We start from the raw sequence: 20,097 nt of genomic DNA on the forward strand, positions 1-20,097 counted from the left end.
AAGAGCATAGCCTGTATCAGAGGCCTTGCTACACCAGGTGTAAGCTGGGGTATAATTCCTTTATTTTCTTTCACAACTCCTGCTTTGGCGCCAGAGATGCCAGACCCTTGTGCGCGTTACCACTGAGCTACCACAGTGTATTTCTTTAGTGGCCCTGGCGACTTGATAACCTGTTTCTGCTCCCAGCAAAGAAACATTAGAGGCAGAGATGGGGGGGCGGAGTTTCGAGAAAGGAGGCTGAGGCTCCCTCCTGGCCCCAGAAACGCGGCACGCACCTCACGGTCAGCATTTCAGCTTTTCCAGCCCTACAGCCTCAGCGGAGTTAGATGCGTGGGCTCACCCCCTAGCTGGGTGACTTCCTAACTGCCTGCTGGTCTTTCTGACCTCTGGATGGCCTCAGTCTCTTCATTTGTAAATTTCCTGTCCCTGAGGCTCTCATTTGTAAAGTACCTGTCTGAAGGTTGGCTGAGGATCAAAGGCACCGAAGCCACCAAGGGTACCTGGCAGTATCTGGCGCTCTGGGAGCATTTTGGTCCTCCAAACCTCGGCCCCAGGGGTGGTTGGGTGAGCGCAGTAGACTGATTAGGTTGTCACGGGTCTCCATGAAGGTTGGGGCCTGGAGAGTTTTCTTCTTATCAACCTGAAACTGTCTCTCCCTACATGGATTCCGTGAACAGCCAGGGGACTCACAGATCCGGGACCTGTGCAAGGTCACTGGGTTTATTCTTGAGGCTCCTCCTGTGCCCTAAGTATTTTGTAAATACTGAGACAGTTATAAACTGAGCTGCAGGTGAGGATTGTGTGTGCAGGGGGCGGGCTTTGCTTCCTTGAATTTGTTACAGGGAAGAAAAGGGCTGGACGGGGGAGGATTCCGACCCACTTTTCACATAGCTGCCCCCTCTTGGCAGCTGGGCCAATCCAGCTGTACCTCTCTCGGCCTACAGTCCTGTGTGGCTCCCCATTTTCTTAGAGTGATGAACAAATCTCTGGGAAGTGGACCTCAAGACCCTGCCCCTACAGCTGGCCCGGGCCTCCAGCCCATTTCAGGACACTGTCGATAGTCCCCTGCTCAGCTATGCTACTCCACCTCCTTGGGACCTCGGTGGGTATCATTTGTATCATTCCCCCTCCCTCCTTTTGATACCTCCTCATTCCTCAGATGTCAGCCCAACCCAGATTTGCATTCCTCACAGCACAGGCCACAAGTCCATGGGTCTGTAGGTTAGAGGTTAACCCCCGGTGGAATTATACCCTCACTCGTGGCTGGGATTTGTTTGTTTGTTTTTGGTGCTAGGATCTGATCCCAAGGTCTCTCTCCCTAGGCTCAGCAAGTATTCTACCCGGCCTCCTTGCTGGGACTAGGTGTGCCCTGAACACCAGCCCGTGACTTCTAGGACCAGCTCTGAGTTTGCTTTGTAGATGCTTGGTAATGAAATCTACCTGCAGGAAATACCTCTTGAGTAAATTGGGGTGTCATTTATATAAAGCGCTATTGGGCCAGCGAGATAGCTCAGCAGACCAAAGCACCTACCTCGGCAAGTGCTGCAACCACAGTTTGATCCCTGGCACCACATGCTGCACTAGCCCCCCCACCCCCACCCCCGTGGGCTGAGCTGGCCAGAGTCCCAGCACAAGCTTGTAATCCCAGAGCTGGGGAGGCTGAAAGCTGGAGGATCACCATGAGTCCACGCTGCATAGTGAGACCCTGCAGCAACCAAATACATTTTTTAAAAAAGCTCTATTATCCCTCAGAAATACATACTGAAGTCCTTTCCTCTGAATTGTGGACATAAGTATTGGTTCATTCATTCATTCATTCATTCATTCATTCATTCATTCATTCATCACACATCTGCTCTAGCAGGTACTCTCCTGGGTGTCTAAGGACACTACAGCCCCTGCCTTCATGGTGCTTTCTGTAGTAAGGGAAATCGACCATTGCCAGGCAGTGCTGGGACCAGTTTGATAAAGTTGATGAATTGACAGGCTGGGGAGGGAAAAGGGAGGAGCGAGAGGGCTGTTGAGATCTGAGTAATAGCCAGAGCTCTGATGGAGAAGCCCTGTGCCCACCCTCACCCTGACCCTCTGGTCGGGGGAACCGGCACATAAGCCGCTGGCCATTATGCCAGGAAGGGAGGTGGCCCAGGGGCACCTGTGGGGCTTCAGAGGCTGCAGATCACATATTAGTTTGGCAAACCCAGAAACCCATGTGCTCATTTATAACCCCATTAGTGAAATACAGGAGAACTTTGGGTTTGAAGATACACTGGCCTGGTGTGACTGCTGCTTGCCAGCTGTGCGACCTCCATTTCTATGGGCCTCAGTTTTCTCATCAATAAAATGGCAACAGTGACACTCTCTTCCTCTTAAAGCTGTGGTGGGGCTGAAAGGAGAGGATGGGCCTAGGTCCCAGGATACTTAATGGCCTTTTTAGCAAATAGCACTTTTGAAAGGGGATACTTTGGGCCATGGGGACCCAAGCCAGGAGAATAGCATGAGCCGAGGCCCAGTGGAGATCCCTGTGTGCCCTGAAAGCAGTGGGGTTTGCTTCAGCCGAGGCCTGGTTGGGAGGGGAGGAAAGGAAAGTAGAAAGGTTGGCTGGGCCCATGGGGCAGTAGTTGCAGCCGCTAAGAAGAGGGGTGTGAGCCTCTGGGCAGATGGGAGCTGGTGGGATTCATCAACTTTGGTGGCTTATAAATTGTATTTGAAGGGGGCCACCTCAGGGTGGAAGCGTGACCCAGAAGAAGTGAAGCAGCTTCAGCGTTAAGGTGGCTGCCTCAGATGAAGACCCAGGTGCAAATTAAAGTACTGTGTCGTCGTTCTAGTGACCTCGACCCGGACTTCACCAGGGCTTCCTGTCCCCGCCTGTACAACAGGGATAGGAAAGGATCAATGCAGAGCAAGACCATGGTGTGTGAAAGCGCGTACCATCACGCATGGGTAACAACATAGGAAAAAAAATTAACATGTATGAAATACATTCATACAATTTACCACCTTAATTTTGTGCACAGGGTCTCTAATGTCAGTGTATTACATCATGGGACAGCAGACCTCAGAACATTTCCACTTGTACTTCCGAAACCCACTGCACAACAGCACCCCACCCCCACTGCCCTCCCCCAGGTCCTGGGAACCACTGTTCACCTTTCTGTCCCTGAGATTTTGATTACTCCAGGGGTCTCTTATGAGTGTGGTAATGGTGCTTCCCCTCCCCTCCCTGTGCTGGCCTGTTTCACAGTGTCTTCAGGGTTCCTTCCCTTCACGTGTCCCACTGTCCTCCTCTGTAAGGTCCATCAGGGTTCTACTGTGGGTCTCTTGGGCCTGCTGTTGATCCTTTCATTCAGCTCTCGGCTATGGTGAATACTGCTGTGGACCTGGGTGTAATATCTATGTGACCCCCTCATTTCAGTTGCAGAACTGGGTCATTTAGTGGCATAATTTGAAGGCGGAGTTAGAGGGCTCCCCTTGTATCTCCTATTGCCCACCAGGGTCAGAAAAGACCCTTGGGCCCCAAAGAATGGTTTGAAAACTCATGGGTCACTGGGTGCTGTGGCTCACACCTGTAATCTCAGCTACTTGAGGAAGCTGGAAATTTGAGCCCAGCCTGAACAACTTACTGAGACATCTCAAAATGCAAAATAAAAAGAGCAAGGGGTGTAGCTTAGTGATAGAGCAGCCCTGGGCTCCATCCTTGGTAGTGAAGGAAAAAAGAAAACTTGTGGGTCAAATGAAACATTACCAAGTCCTCCACTTTTCCTCTTCTTCCCAGGCAGATTTGCTTCTTGGATTCTTTCCCAGTTATTGAAAGTGGAGGGCCGTGGAGATGGCTCAGTAGAGTAAGCGCTTGCCTGGCAAGTGCAAGGGCCTAAATTCAATCCCTGGTTCCTCAAAAAAAAAAAAGAAAGAAAGAAAGAAAAAGTGGAAGCCACTATTCATTCAGTCTGCCTGCTTAGGCAAAGGCAGTCAGACTCAGGATACAGTGGTTCGATCCGCAGATCCTCATGACTTACCAGACCTGCCCTTAAGGCACCCTGAGCCAACTTAAAAAAAAAAAAGTCCTTTTGAACTTTTGGGGGCCTGCCCATTAGCTCAGTTGTTTAAGTGCCTGCTTAAGCAAAAGCGGTCGGTCTCAGGTCACTGTGGTTCAATCCCCAGATCCTCAAAAAAAGAAAATAATCCTTCATTCAGTCAGCACATGTTCATAAGTGTGCCCTGCACTGGCAGGGTGGCAGACACGATGAACAAGACGCATAAAGCAGGACGTGACGGGCGCTGCGGGGAAGAGGGGACAGGAGACTTCGACTCCAGAGAGGCTGTGATTTAAGCAAAGACAGAAAGGAGATGGGAGAGTTGGGCTTATGGTGGGGAGGGGGCATTCGGCAGAGGGAACAGCCAGTGAGGGGGCTGTGGTTTCGCAGAGCCAAGTGAGGTCATTGAACAGCAGGGATAGTGCAGCTGGAACAGAATGAGCGAGGGGGAGAGAAGAGAGGGGGAGAGAGCCCCATGGCCTTTGGAAGGAGCCTGGCGAGGTGCGGCAAGTCCTAGGAGGGTTTAGAACAGAGATGGGCACAAGCTGTTTGAGGCGGCACTGTCTTGGTACAGTGTGGTGAGTGGCAGGGTGAGAGCAGATGGAATCAGGGTGCTGGTGAAGAGCCCCTTTGCTGTGACCCTTGTGAGAGGCCAGTGGCTTGTGCCAGGATGCCAGTGGGAAGGAAGGGAGGGAGGGAGACAGCAACAGTAAATGCAGATGCCCATCGTGGGGCCTGCGTATCTGCCTGGTGGCAGCGGACTGTCACGCCACGCAGTCCTGCCTTCCTATACATCTCCTTCCGGGCCAACCTCTTTTTTTTTTTTTTCCTTCTGGTGTGATTGTCACATATGATTGGCAGAATCGTCTGATCTCTTCCTTGCTGCAACTGTTGTCATGGCGACCTCCTGAGATGCCATATTTCCTTCTGGCTTCCAGTCTGATGAGGAGATAGAGATATAGAAGGAACAGGGTTCTCTCCTAAATGCCCGGGGAGGGGGAGGCAGGTGGGAGAGATGGCAAGGCAGAAGCATCTCAAGATTATCCATACACGTGTGCATGTGTGCGTGCTGTGTGTGTGTGTGTGTGTGCGCGTGCGCACACATGCACGCACATGTTTCTTTTTCAACTTTAATCTTTAGCATCCAGCCTTAAGACAGTGCTGTAGCTCTGTGTGTTGGAAAGCACATTTTTAGCTAAATACTGTCCCATCTTGGGTCAGAGCAATTTGTCTTCAGCATTCCCAAGGTGCTGTCGCTATTTCTCTATTAATTATTTGATTACACTGCAGAATTGTATAAAAATTCCATTGTGGCCAGAAAGAGGCAAGAAAGAAACATTTTCTCTCTCTCTCTCTCTCTCTCTCTCCCCCCCCATCCTTCATCAGATTTGGCCTTGACCTTCACTGACTGCTCCAAAGGAGAGGAGAGGCCACAGCTGGAAAAACAAAAGTCCTTTCTTGCCTGTGACCTCATAAAGGCCTGACTTATGCAGTTTTTAAGACAATTTAAAGGATGTTCAAGGTGACACTGACCATACTTGATTTCCTCCTCTTTTTGCTGGTGTTGGAATTTTGTACCACTAAAGAAGAAACCCCCCCCCCAAAAAAAAAAGAAGAAGAAACCCCACTGCCAGGCATGGTAGTGCACACGCCTATAATCCCAGCACTGAGGAGGCTGAGGCAGGAGGATTGCTGAGAGTTCAATGTGACCCCCTCATTTCAGTTGCAGAACTGGGTCATTTAGTGGCATAATTTGAAGGCGGAGTTAGAGGGCTCCCCTTGTATCTCCTGTTGCCCACCAGGGTCAGAAAAGACCCTCAGGCCCCAAAGAATGTGCTGTGTGTGTGTGTGTGTGTGTGTGTGTGCGTGTGTGCGCATGCACTCTGTAGCATGGGCTACAGAGTGAGTTCAAGGTCAGCCTGGGCTGCATAACAAGATCCTGTCTCAAAAGAGAGAGAGAGAGAGAGAGAGAGAGAGAGAGAGAGAGAGAGAGAGACCATTCCTTTGCTTGTAGTATCCATCAGTGAATCTTCCCTGAACACTTACCAAGGAGCCCCCCCGTCTAACAGAGTGACTCAGTCATCAGTTTCTTTGGTGACAGTGTAGCTAGCTGGTCAGACACAAGACGTCGTCACAGAGCCACAGAGTGAGGTCCCATCCCATAATAACCCTGTGCACCCTGAGTGAGGGCCGTGTGGTCCAGCTGCAGTGTGGGTGCTCTTACTGTGTACACGGTTTCCCTGGAAGCTGGTCCTCTTTCTTAGAACTCCTTGGTGTCATCCCAGCATCTTGATAGGGACAAGACCTTCAGCAGGGTCTCAGTATCTGAGTGCGACGTCTGTCATTGGTGAACTTCTGTCCCCAGGACCTGATGACCCAGACCTGGGCATATGAGATGACCCCAGGGCACAGAGGAGCTGTTAGCTGACCAGCAGGGGCTTGTTCTTGTCATAAGCACCCAGCATTCTCACTGAGATTCCATGTGGCAGCTCAGACACACTTGAGAATCTCAACGTAACTTGGGGTTGCATCTTCACCCTGAATCACATCAAAGGCTAAGTGTCCCTTGGGACCGGTGTACACAGCTCATGTGGCACCTTGCCACCCCACAGCTGCCACCACACTGCCTTAGTTAGTGGGGGGGGGGCAGGATGACCTCAGTCCTTGGAGTTGGAATGATCCATTCAGTCCCCCCATTGTGAGTGGCTGAAGATTGCCTCTGTCACGCCAACCCCTGTCATCTCGTTATTAATAAGGCCGGGTGAACGGGACTTACCCATCCCCTCCGCCCCTCTGGCTTGGCTGGGACATCTGGGCAAGAGCTTTCTAAGGTCAAACATTCCTCTTACAGAGAGCACCAAGCAGAATTCTTGCTTTGTGATACTGGGGATTAAATCCAGGACCTTTGAACCCATCTATGTCTCCAGTCCCTTTTCTTTTTTAACTATTGTTTTTATTTTTTTGGTTTTTGGTTTGATAGTTTTGTTTGTTGTAATGCAAGGGCTCGAACCCAGGGCTTTGTGCGTGCGAGGCGAGTGCTCCACCACTGAACCACGTCTTCTATCTTTTTATTTTTGAAATAGGGTCTCGCTGAGTTTCTGAGTTACCCAGGGTGGGCTTGAATTTACAGTCCTTCTGCTTCAGCCTCCCAGAGTGCTGGGCCTGCAGGCATGTGCTATATTGCCTAGCTTCAGAATTGTTACTAACTCAAGTTTTTTGCTTTTCATTAGGAAACAATCAATCATCTCATGACTCCTCCAAAAACTAAAAATATAGAAAAATAAAACAACCCAATCATCTCTAGTTCCTCAGCCCTGCCACCAAGGGACAGTGATCACGAACATTTTAACGTGTTTCCTTCTGCTCTTTTTGATCTGAAGATTTTTTTTTTTTTTTTTTTTTTTTTTTGTGGTACCAGGGATTGAACTCAGGACCTTGCGCTCACCAGGCAGGTGTTTATTCTAGTGAGCTATCTCCCCGGCCACATGCAGAACTTTTTTTTTTTTTTTTTTCAGAACCAGGGATTGAACTTAGGCCCTTGTGTTTGCCAGGCAAGCGCTTATCCCACTGAGCCATCTCCCCAGCCCCCATGCAAAGCTTTAAAAAAAATAATAACACATTGCAGTATATTATACATTCAATGGTATGCTGGCAGACTACTTCTATAGGAAGGAAAAAATCCCTGATTTGTAGCATTTACCGTTCCTGTGATATAAATATCCCACGTTTCTACTCTGTCGATTTCACATCACTGGCATGGCTGAACACAGAGCTGGGAAGAAGAGATGTACAAGACTGATTCTCAGAAGCCAGCGTGGGCCAGCTCCTGCGTGCCATATCATAATTTTAAATCATATCTCTTTTTTTCTGATCTTAAAATCAATACTTAGTCATGATTGAGAAGTCATGGAACACAAACACATAAAGAAACTGCTAACATCTTACAGAATCCAAGGTCGCTCCCTCTTAGACTCAGCCAGGGTCAGCCCCCGGATGTATATGTCCCAGTTCTTTCTCCATGAATAGAAACCTCTGTGGAGAACTTTTGGAGTCTAAAAACAACACATATTTGTGCAAAAAAAAAAAAAAGCGTGGGACATGCAGAAATGTCTCTACATCTTTGCAATATGATTGGCCCCGTGGTTCACATAGCCTCATTTTTAGGCAGAGTACATTCTCTTACCTAAAAAGAGGAAGGTGACATGCAGGGGCAGGACATTATCCTGATGATTTATGGAAGGTCTTACTGAGGCTGAAAGAGGCAAACAATAATATTCCCGTTTCCTGGCATTAAACCAGTGGCAGGAAGATGAAGATGAAATTCTTTGAAGTCTTGGGGGACCCTAGTTGAGGGCCCTGGACCATCCTTGGAAATTCTAGATCCATTCCTTTTCCCCGTGTGGGACCCTCATGGAGTATAAGAGCGTATGCCTGCAGCAAAGGGAGAGCCAGGGAAGGTAGCGCTTGGTTAAGCCTAAAAAAGTTATTTCCTTCCTTCCCCTAAGCAGCATTTTCTGAGCACCCATCTGGCGGGCATGTGGTTGTACACCACAGTAAGATGTGGTGGAGACATGTGCCTAACTCCTGTGCCCAGGCTAAGCCTGCAGTAAGAGGCAGTGACCACAATTCGGGGTCCAAAGAGTTGCCTCCGGAATACTAAAGGAGCCAACCCAAGACAAGTCCCAGAGCTCTGTCTTGTATGTAAAGGAAACTGCTGTCACCCGCAGGGACAAAGGCCTAGGGAGTGAGAGTGCCTGCTCCTGGGCTAACTGGCTCCCTCTCTCTATAGGAATCCTGCAGGTGCCACCCTATGGACCCAAGGGCTGGTTTTTCTGGTTTGCTCCCCCAGGGCGATTTGCATAATTCTTTGAAGAACCCAACAGCAGCTGAATAACCTGTTTTCAGATTTAGAGAGAAGGGAGCTCCACAGTGGTTTCTCCAAATCTGGGTGAGTATAAGGTTTCTTTCTCTTCACACCCCAATCGTTATTTTTTAAAATGCCTTATTTTAGAGCTTATGCATCTGTTGTCTGTTTCTGTCACTCACTCGCAGCCTCCGCGAGAGGTTTCACTATCTGCCTGTCTTGTCATAGTCACTGCTGTGTCCCCAACGTGTAGTATGGCCCCTGGCACCCAGAAGGCTCCAGTACGTTGCTTACTAAATTAATAACTGCTTTAACTTGTGGTGTGAATGAATACTTGCTTATGATTTACTCGGGACTTTGAAATTCTATACAGATATCCTACTTATTTTTAAACTTTATGTTCAAATAATTTAGACGCACAGGAAGTTATAGAAACTGTACAAAGCAGTCTTTCCACTCCCTGTACAGCCATCAGCTTTATAGATGAGAAATGCCTTCTCTGGACTCCTCAGCCCTTCGTGGGTAAACCTGGATCCCTTCCCCCCAAACCTGAGTCTTCCTGTCCCACCCATGCCCACCCACTGTCCATGCCCAGCTACACCTGTTTTTGCTTTTTCAAAGCGTTGTCTCTTTTGTCTCTGGGTCTCAGCGTGTGCTGCCCTTCTACCCTGTGCCTGTCTGATTCCCTGGCCATCTCCTGCCAGGAGTCAATTTGGGGCTCCGTCTCCCCTCTTACCGCCCCTCCATCACAGTATTTAGCCCACTCATTTGCCATCGTTCACTTGCTTGCCTATTCCTCTGCCTCCCCTACTGCTTCTGTTGCTGCTCCCTGACTTCCATCTACCCACCCACCCACCTCTCTACCCACCCACCCAGCTGCCCACCCACCCATCCATCCATTCACCCATCCATCCACCCATTCATCCACTGATCCACCCACCCATCCATCCATCCATCTACCCACCCACCCATCCATTCATCCACCCACCCATCCATCCATCTATCCACCTATCCATCCAGCAACCCACCCACCTTTCTTTCTTTTTTTTGTTTCCCCAAGGGGGTGCACCATTCCTGGAGGTACTGCAATACCAGGTCAATGCGTGGAGTGGGCAGAGCAAGCTCCTATTCCATCTCCCAGCTCCAAAAATCCATTTAATATATTGTCCTCGGATAGAAGACGTATCAGATATTAAACTGATAAGAACAGATACTACACTTAATCTTAGCCAAAAGGCCGAGAAGCAATCCACCCACCTTTCCATCCATCCATCCATCCATCCATCATCCACCCACTCATCCATCCATCCATCCACCCACTCATCCATCCATCCAACCATCCATCCATCCTGCACCTCTACTGCAATAACACCTTTCAGCTGCAGACATTAGTCACCCTTCCCTCCCCCTCACTCTGCATCCCTTCACCCCACCCAGTTACTCTTCCCCCTCACCACCTCCTTGTCAAATGTTTCCTTGCTTATTTAGTAGACTGTTAAGAGTTTAGATCCAGCAGCCAGACCTGAGCTCAAATCTTACTGATTCTGTGACTTTGACCAAGTTCCTGAAATTGCTGTTTCCCTATGTATTGGTGTATTGGTGCTCCTCTCCTGCTGGAACAGAGGCCTCTGGAGAGTAGGGAGTTTGTCATTGTTGTCCCCTGATCTGCTCCAGGGCCCAGAATGAGGCCTCCCAGGTCATAAACCATCCTCATCCTCCAGCAAGTATCTGCCAAATGCCTGAGCAGAAAGTAAGAACTTCTGGGGGGCCACTCCAGAGTTTATATGCTGTTTGTAAACATCATTTTAGTTAGGAAGAAGTGATATAAAAACAGAACAAGGTGCTTCCATAGGGGAGCAAGGTGGTCAGGGAAGGGTTCTCAGAGGAAGTGACTTTCAGGCCAGATTTGAAGTCGGGGAAGAGCTTTCGCGGTATGGGGAAAAGGCGGTGCAAAGGCTCGGAGGAGAGGACCAGGCTTCCTAAGAGCAGAAACACAACCATTATAGCTGGGGTGTAGTGACCAGGACAGGGGCAGAGTGTGCAAGCAGGGGTCAGGTGGAGCAGGACTCTGTGGACCATCTGCAGGTATTCGGGTCTGTCATAAGTGGGAAGGAGCAAGAGACAAAATGGGTGTATTTGACAAGAAGACCACTCCACGCTGCTGCATAGAGAATTCATGATAGGGGATTGAGGGTGTGTTGTCTGGAATGAATGAATGGCTTTATGAATGAATAAATGAATGAATGAATGACTTTGTGAATGAAAGTGAGCGTGTGAGTTTGGCCTGAGCTGAGCTTCTGTTTGCTCAGCACATCCCGCCCTCCCATGTGGAGCTGTGTCAGCCAGCTCCTGCTTTTCTGATCAGGCCACTTATTCTTGAACTAAGAATGACCTGCAGCTCCCCAGATACCAGCCCTAAAATACCATCTCTAGCTCCTCTGGGTAACGGGCCACAGTTGCAATTAGGCAGTCTCCAAATGGCGCATGGAGTTGATTAAATAGAGTGGAAACTGCCAGGCCAGTTGGCATCACGGCCGGCATTGCCCTGACCACTAGCCTGAGAACACGCTTTGGGCTGTCCGCCTTTCTCTGCCACTGTGGTACAGGCTGCACCTCTGAGCCCAGGAAATCCACTCCAAGTCTGGAACTTGAGCTCCTGGAGTAAGCTTTAGAGGTCAGTCTTGCTGGGTTACTTTGGGCAGTTATAGTCTCTTGGGGCCTCAGTTTCTCTGCCTGAAACAAGAGAAGGAAGATCTCTATGCTGGCACAGAGGAGGGAACTCAAGGGTCGAAGCCGGAAGTCCTCAATTACTGCGTAACTTTGGGAACTCTGGGCCACTCTGAGCCTGTGCCTCATCTCTAGGAGGGAATCATAACCACTCATGCCCAATTTAACCTTGCATAGGAGTTGTGCAGATTGCTTTCTTCACCAAAACTAATGAGAAATTAGTTGTCAATCAACTTAAATAATTGCTTGGCCCATCTAGGATTTTGAGGACAGAATTCTCATCAACTAGATGTGAATATGTGGACCAAGAGTGGGGTGGAGTGTGGGTATTGGAACAGGAAGCACTCAGCAATGTGACAGCTTTTACAATACAGCCAAGGGCTGTGGAGGTAGTTTATCAGTCTAAGCATCTGCCCAGGCGAGCACAAGGACCCAGGTTTGATCCCCGGTACCACATGCTGTGTGGGCCCCGCCTCAGGCGCACCAAGCTGACCATCAAGTCTGGGCACGCCTGTAATCCCAGTGCTGGGGAGGCTGAGACAGGAGGTTTACTATGAGTCAAGCTGTGTAGTGAGACCCTGTACCAAATACAGGAAATTAAAAAAATGAAATACAGCCAAGAGCTCTGGCTTTGGGCTCTGTCAGTCTGCCACTTACTGGGGGATGACCCTCATTACTCCCTCAGAGCCAGCTTCCTGCTTTGCCTGCGTAACACTATGGCCCTTCTGGCCTCACAAAGTCACCAGAGACACTGTGCATTACTCTCCCAGCCCCCTCCCATCCCAGGCACCCAACGACACCAGTATCTTACTGTCTGTATTGTTTCTGATTACACCCTGTGCTATGTGCCAGGTAGCAGCTTCAAATCTCACTTATTGGTGGATCCCTTCATGCATTGCCTTCTTCACCAAATGTACATAACGCACGCCATGCCTTGCTCTGCCGGGCTGCTTCGTGGCTCTTGCAGGCAGCTGGGTACCATCCTACTTGTAGGCTGCTAAGCACAGAGAGGCTGGGTCACCCAGGGCCCCTGTTGGTAGGTGGAGGTGTCGGGATCCACACCCAGGTCACTCTGGTGTCCTCGACCCCTCTCTCCTCGAAGCTGAATCTCCTTCCTGGATTTGCCCCGTGGCCAGTGCCAGGGTCCTCCTGCCTCATGAATGCCTGGCTCAGCTTGGCTTATACCCTCTCCTCCTGTGGCCTTGGGAAGGAAGGAAAGAAGGGAGGGAGGAAGAAAGGAAGACCCTCACTCTTTCTCCCTTCATTCATTGAGGTATAACATACACACAGAGCACAAATCTTAAGTCCAGAGCCTGTTAAATCTATTGACAATCCTGTCAGCACCAGCCAGAACCAGAGAGCACCACCTAGAAGCCTCAGCATGCCCCTTCAGGGCCAGTGCTTTGCTACAAGTGACCTTTTCTGATGTCTGTCACCACGCACTGGTTTTACATGCTCTTCCACTCCGTAGGAACAGAATCTGCTTACTGTATTGTCTGTAAGATGCATTCATGTTGCTGTGGTTATGCATTCTTTGTCCTTACTATATAATACTCCATGGCACAAATATGATTCTAGTTCATTCAGTCCTCTGGGAATGGACATGGGGGTTGTTTCCAGCTTGGAACCTTAGTCTTCCCCCAGTATCCTGAGATTGGTTGTAGGGCCACTCACAGGTACACAAATCCGCCCGTGCTCAAACCCCTTGTGTGAAATGACATTGTGTTTACACAAAGCCTCCGCATGTCCAGAGTGCCCCATAGGTCCTCTCTGAATTGCTAATTTAGTTATACAATTACTTTCTCATCACGGAGACAGAATACCCGACACTTACAGATTAAGTGGAAGGTGTTTTCTTTGGCTCACGGTTTGAGGATTTTGGTCCATGGTCTGCTGGATCCAAAGCGAAAACAGCACTGTGCAAGGGTGTGGCGGAAGGAGGCTGCTCAACCCATGTCAGCCAGGAAGCAGAAAGAGAGAGAGGAGGAGAAGGAGGAGCCTAGCACAAGGACACACCCTTCCGGGTCACACCCCGAGTCACCTCATCTCCACAGACTAAGGCCATTGGAGTCACCTATCTCCACTGAACACTGGAGGAAACTTCATTTTTTTTTTAAATTTTTTATTTATGTATGTATGTATGTATGTATGTGTGTGTGTGTGTGTGGCCAGCTCAGCCCACCAGGGGGCGGGGCTGGCTGGCATGTGGTGCTGGGGGATTGAACCGCGGTCCCTGTGCTTTGCTAAGCTTGTTCTAAGTAGGTGCTTTAGACCACTGAGCCATCTCACCAGCCCCTGGAGGAAACTTTAGATCTGAACCCTAACAACACATACATGCTCTGTAAGCAGGTGTTATGTCGTATACCTTAGGGAATACTGACAAAGAAAGACATCTGTACATGTTGAGTACAGATTCGCCTTGTTTCCTCAGTGTTCTGATCTGCAGTGGGTCGAATCTGCTGATGTAGAAATGGAAGATGCAGAGAGCCGGCTTTTGTGGATAGAGCTGCTGAGAGCATTCGTGTATGCATCTCTTGGTGAACACAGCCCTTGTTTCTCAGCAGTAGAACTTCTGGGCAAAGGGAAGACATATATTCATGGTCGGAGACGCTGTTGAGCCATTTTCGAATAGTTACACAAATTTCCCTTCCCTCCAGCAGTGGCAAAAGTACTGTTGGCTTCTCCTCACCAGCACTTGTTATTGTCAGTCTTTTTAATTTTAGCCTTTCCAATAGGCAGCTAGTGGTTCTTCTTTGGGCCTTTACTGTCCATTTCTTTCATGATTAACGTGTTGGCCGCAACATTGTACCATAGAGATGCCTTTTTAAGAAGCTTCCATTTGAACCTTTGGCCCAGTTTTATTTGCTTCTTTTCTTTTTCATGATGGTTATAGGAGTTATGGAGGTGCAATGGATAGGAGTCCTTTGTTGATACCTGGGTTGAAAACCCCAGTCTGGCATTTGTGTTTTCATTCTCCTAAAAGTGCTGAGCAGAAGTTCTTTGTTGTAATGAAGGTACATATATCAAGCTTTTCTTTGTGGCCTATGATTCTGTGGCCCTTTCCAGTGTCCTTTGCACCTGGAAGAATTTCTCACTGGGATTTTCTCCTGCAGGGTTGGGAATGGCCACATGGAGCAGGCCAGGCCAGAGGCAGCCTCAGGGGCCCAAGCCAGCTGTGGAGGGGGAACCTCAGGTGCCCCTGGGCCGGGAGCTGACAGAGGCCAACCGCTTCGCCTATGCAGCCCTCTGTGGCATCTCCCTGTCCCAGCTGTTTCCAGAACCTGAACAGAGGTGAGTACTTCCGTCCCGTGGAAGGAAAGTTACACAAATTTCTCTTCCCTCCAGCAGTGGTGAAAGTACCGTTGGCTTCTCCTTCACCCTGCTTCTTCAGGGTGAGAATCTTCGCCCAGGTCCTTCACTCTGAGCCACATTTCCTTTGTTTTTTTGTGTTTTGTTTTTTATTTTGAGACAAGGTCTTGCTAAGTTGCCCTAGCTGGGCTCAAACTTGAAATTGTCGTGCTTCAGCCTCCTAGAGTGCTGCGGTGATTGATGTGCTCACCACGCCAAGCCGGGGGCTCGTTATTGACAGCCACGCTGCCTGCCACGTCCTCAGGCACTATAAAGTCACATCCGTGCCTATAAGGGACTCAATCTGGTTGGAAGATAAGACATCCCTCGCGTCAGTTACTCACTTATACAGTGGAGTCAGAACCACTGTTAAGCGCATGCGCTTGGGCCTTCAGGGCCTCCAGGATTTCAGGGGAGAGTCTGGAGCAGCAGGAGCCCACTTCAGGCTGATGGGGGCTACTCCAGGGTGCCAGGACAATGACGGTGGCTGGAGGGAGGCACAGAAGAAACAGTGTTTCCTCAGGGACAGTGGAGTTGATTTGGGAATTGGTTGGGTATTAGGGGTGAGGCTGAGGCAGGAGCTGACTGTGGCCCCAAAGGCTCAGGAGGGGAGGACTGTGCAGGAGGCCAGGGCTGGTATCACTAGGACCGTAAGCAGCATTCGGGGATAGGTGAAACTGGGATGTTCTTGTATCTGACACCCACACCCACCTCTTTGCCTCCCCTCATGCCCGGGATTTGGAGTGTTTCTCTCACCAGTGGACTGACTGCTGAGCATGGCGATCACATGGCAGGGGTCCCATCCAGAAAGCCTTTCCTAACCTGCCCCCCATCAGACTGTTCCTCCTCGTCTGCTCATTCGCGTGCCATATCTGGAAAGCCTCATCTTTCCAGAAGCTTCCCCTAACCCCTACCTACTCAACTGGTATCTAGCCAGGAAGAACTGTGTGTTCTTTCTTTCTTGCTCATAAATATTCATGAACAAGGACTAAGCCAGACTGGTCCTGGACACCATGTGGGAGGGCACTGGGAACTACTGTACCATGTCCCCTCTCCCAGCCTGTACCCAAGCATGGCTCTGGGCACAGGCAGCTGCTGGCTGCTGTAGATGTTTACTACAGGGACATCCCTCAAGTCAGGATGCTCAGTGTTGACAAAGGATCTACAAAGTGCGGTACAGGGCTACAGGATAAATCCTGAGGGTACTTGACTGACCTTATCAGATACATAAGTTACATTCCTTGTTATATAGGTCTTGCTTTATCTTGGTCTTAACCATCCAGCAGAAAAGTTTAAAAACGAGGTATATAAAGTAAAGCCATATTAATACAATGAGCTGTTAAAGGATCAAGTCAACAACTTCTGAGGATAACCCACTAATATTATAGACTGCTGGACAGTGTTGGGTTGGTTAGCTGAATTCAAACATCTATAGTATTTAGATGCCAATAGAATATCCACCTCTGACAGGACAAAAAAAATTTTTAAAAATAAGAAAGATTATTTTGTATATATATATATATATATATATATATATATATATATATATAATAGGATAGATATACAGGTACTCTCACTTAATTCAATGAGTAGAAAGAGGTGTACTAATAGTGTTTGGACAGGATATCCTGTCTGCTTCTTGTACTATGGATAACCACTAAGAAGATAGCAATGTACAGTGTATTGATTATTGAAATTGTCCTATTAATTAGCTTTGAAACTGTCTCATTCATATTTATTTCTCAATAAAAAATGCAAAAAAAATCAAGCTTTTAAATAATGTATTATAACTTTGGAGAATTTATGTACTAAAATGCTTACTATAATTGAAAAAAATACAAAATTTTATAACCATAATATAGCTCAACTTCCTTTTTTAAAACTCAAATATCAGTACATTAATTGAAAAACAGTGTATTGCTTAGATTATTTTGTGAGAAAATGTGCCTATACATATTGTGTTACATAATGTAATGTAACACATTAAGACAAACTAATGTGTCTTAGCTTATCTTTGTAGAAGTAAGAGAAAATCTGTTTATGTGATCCAAATTTCCTGCTATGTTAGGTGAATGCCCAATGGCTAGGTTTGTCATTATAAAAACAATTTCTCCTAAAGAAGAAGAAATTCAGGCCGGGGAGATGGCTCAGTGGAATAAGCGCTTCCCTGGCAAGTGCAAGGGCCTGAGTTCAATGCCTGGTTCTGCAAAAAAAAAAAGAAAGAAAGAAAAAGAAAAGAAAGAAATTCAAGACATTTGTAGGAAAATGGATGCACTTGGAAAACATAAAGTGAAATAAATCAGATACACAAGCTTAAAAAATTTTTTTAAAAATTAAAAAAGGATGCTCAGTGTTGTCATATTTTTTGTTGATCTGTTTTCTGGAACACAATGCATCTTTTTAAAACTTCCATCTTTTTCAAGTCCAAATGGAATGTTAGTTGGGTTATCTGTAGAAAACACTTTTAGGGGCTGGCCATATAGCTCAGCGGATTAAAGCGCCTGCAAGCAGATATAGGGGCCCGGGCTGTGTCTATCCCTGGGCCTGCTGTGCCAGCCCCCCCTCCCCCAGGGTGCGCTGAGACAGCGACTGAGACTGGGCGTGGTGTCGTGTGCCTGTAATCGCAGTACTTGGGAGGCTGTAAACAGGAGAATCACTATTAGAGTCCAATCTTGTAGTGAGACCCTGAACACCCTGTAGACCCTTGCCTAAAACAAACAAACAAACAAAAAAAAAAAAAAAAAAAAAAACCACTTTTGGCAGTTTTCACTCACCTGAGGCTTAAAAAGCAAACCTCTAAGTATTTATTTCTTATCTATGTTATAAGCCCCATAGGTTAATTGCTTCTTACAGTTCATCGTACTTAAGAACCTGGATGTGGTCCAGGGGTACAGCGCTTGCCTACTGTGTACAAGGACCTGAGTTTTAACCTTAGCACTGCAAAACAGAAAAAAAAAAAAAAAATCTTCAGTTGTATTTATTAAAAATGAGAAATTGGCAAGGTAGAGCAGAGTTCAGCCAACACCTGCTGCTGAGGGTCAGATATTTTAGGCACGTGGGCTGAGTGGTCTGCGTCACTCACCTTGCTGTCGTAGTCCAAGCAGCCACAGGCAGGAAAGAAAGGAATGGACATGTTACCAATAAAACTTTATTAGTAAAAACAGACCATGGGCCAAATGCCCCACAAGGCTACAGTATGGTGGGAGAAGAAGGTAAAATCCACATCACCTTAAACTGTATTTCATACACCAGTCACCGAGTTTTGTGTGTGTGCCACCATTTCCATCCGTGACCACAACTCACACGAAGCCCAGTGCTCTGAACAGGCCGAGCTCCCCGAGCTTGGGACCTAAGCCAAGCCTGTCTTTCAGGTCTTTCTGCACAGAGTTCGTGGCGGGCCTGGTGAAGTGGCTGGAGCTATCTGAAGCTGTCCTGCCAACCATGACCGCTTTCGCCAGTGGCCTGGGAGGTGAAGGAACAGACACGTTTGCTCAGATTTTATTGAAGGACCCCATCCTGAAGGGTGACCCATCACTGATCACTCAGGTACACCTCGCAGCTGGGCAGTGGCTGCCGGGGACAGGGGAGCCAGTCATTTCCTTTCCAGGAAAGCACATCTAGTTGCATGGAGTGGTTACAAGATAAAATATCTGGGCCGGGGAGGTGGTTCAGTGAAATAAGTGCTTCCCTGGCAAGCGCAAGGGCCTGAGTTCAATCCCTGGTTCTGCAAAAAAATAAATAAATAAAATACCCATCATAATGTATAATGGTGATGTTGAATAATTACTATCAATTTAAAGTCCCTATGGCACTTATATGCTTATACCTTTACAAAAATTACTCATTTAATTCTCAAACATTCTGAGCTAGGTAATACAGGTTGAACATCCCTTCCAAAGTGCTTGAGGCTAGAAGTGTTTTGGATTTGTTGGAAATATTTGCATATGCAAATGAGATATGTTACTATGGAACCCAAGTCTAGACAATGGGAATCAGAAAAACAAAAAATTTTTAAGTGCCAGAGATGGAAACCAAAGCCTCAAGCATACCAATCCAGTGCTGTACCACAAAGCCATATCCCCAGTCTCAGGGGACCCATATCTTATTATGAAGTTCATGTCTATGTCACATACAGCCTGAAGGCAAGTTTGTATAGCATTTTTAATTACTGGGTCCATGAAAGAGAATTTCATGGTTTAGAACACTGGGGCATCAGATTGATGCTCAAAAAATTTCAGATTTGGGAGCATTTGGATTTAGGGTTTTGTTTTGTTCTGTTTTGTTTTTTTATTTGAGCTGCTCTACCTATATGATTATTCTCATGTGATAGTTTAGAAAAGTGAAGCCCAGGGCGGTTGACTAACTTGCCACAAGCTCACCCCACTTGTATGAGGTCAAGCCAGGATTTGAACCTCGGTGGTGTGACTCCAGAACCTGTGCTCCCCTGAGCTGTGGTGCCCCTGGACCCCCAGGCACCTCATGGGCTTGCTCTGTGTGCCGCTGAAGCAGGCGGAAGCTTGTGACGTGCTGCGTTGATGAGCTTAGAGCAAAGAGAGGAAGCAACCCTTTCTGCTTGTTTCCTCCTGTGCCTGAAGTTCGTACATTCGTTTCTTTGCTTGCTAATTTGTTCATTGTCTGAAGCACCCATATGCAAGAGGGCAGCAGGGTTTTGCCTGTCTCTATCTGCCCAGGGGAGGAGTCAGTAGACATCTGTCCCCTGAGCACTCCCTTTGTGTGTCTGCTGGCCACTGACTCCCACTTCCTTTTTCCTCAGGATCTTCTGAGCTTCTCACTCAAGGAAGGTAAGCGGATTTGGATTTGCTGGGCTCTGTCCAGTGTGGGTGCCAGAGAAGCCTGTGAGAGATGCCAGATCTGTGTGGGACCCAGGCTGTGGCAGCCTTTTGGGCAAGGGAAGGGCAACAGGCTGGTGAATGCGGTCCTCCATGCTGAGCGCCATGGGGTGCTGCTCCACGTCCATGCCATCCTCCCTCCCTGGCCCTGTGGTTTTCCTTCCCTAGCAGCTCTCAAGTCTGGCCCCTTCCCCATGGTCTCAGCCACTGCCACTGTGGTCTTAGGCACCACCACGTCTTCCTGAGTGACAGCTGGAATCTTCTCACTGGTCACTCC

At 48.1% G+C, this 20,097-nt stretch overlaps 1 protein-coding gene and 1 non-coding gene across 2 annotated transcripts in view; one reads left to right on the plus strand and one right to left on the minus strand.

Moving 5' to 3' along the window:
* The first annotated feature begins 5,420 nt into the window (after nucleotides 1-5,420).
* Nucleotides 5,421-20,097, plus strand: part of Tmco4 (transmembrane and coiled-coil domains 4) — an 86,158-nt gene continuing 71,481 nt past the window's right edge. The window contains exons 1-5 of the mRNA XM_004637656.2: nucleotides 5,421-5,553; nucleotides 8,821-8,979; nucleotides 14,736-14,913; nucleotides 18,342-18,516; nucleotides 19,745-19,772. Of these exons, the coding sequence (XP_004637713.1) occupies nucleotides 14,744-14,913; nucleotides 18,342-18,516; nucleotides 19,745-19,772 (373 nt within the window). The 5' untranslated portion in view covers nucleotides 5,421-5,553; nucleotides 8,821-8,979; nucleotides 14,736-14,743. The remainder of the gene's footprint in view (nucleotides 5,554-8,820; nucleotides 8,980-14,735; nucleotides 14,914-18,341; nucleotides 18,517-19,744; nucleotides 19,773-20,097) is intronic.
* LOC111818487 lies at nucleotides 9,954-10,144 on the minus strand. Its single transcript, XR_002822465.1, has one exon. It is a non-coding gene; the product is annotated as a U2 spliceosomal RNA (small nuclear RNA).

Source organism: Octodon degus, unplaced genomic scaffold (genome assembly GCF_000260255.1).
Source record: "Octodon degus isolate 3935 unplaced genomic scaffold, OctDeg1.0 scaffold00092, whole genome shotgun sequence".
Classification (NCBI taxonomy): Eukaryota; Metazoa; Chordata; class Mammalia; order Rodentia; family Octodontidae; genus Octodon; species Octodon degus.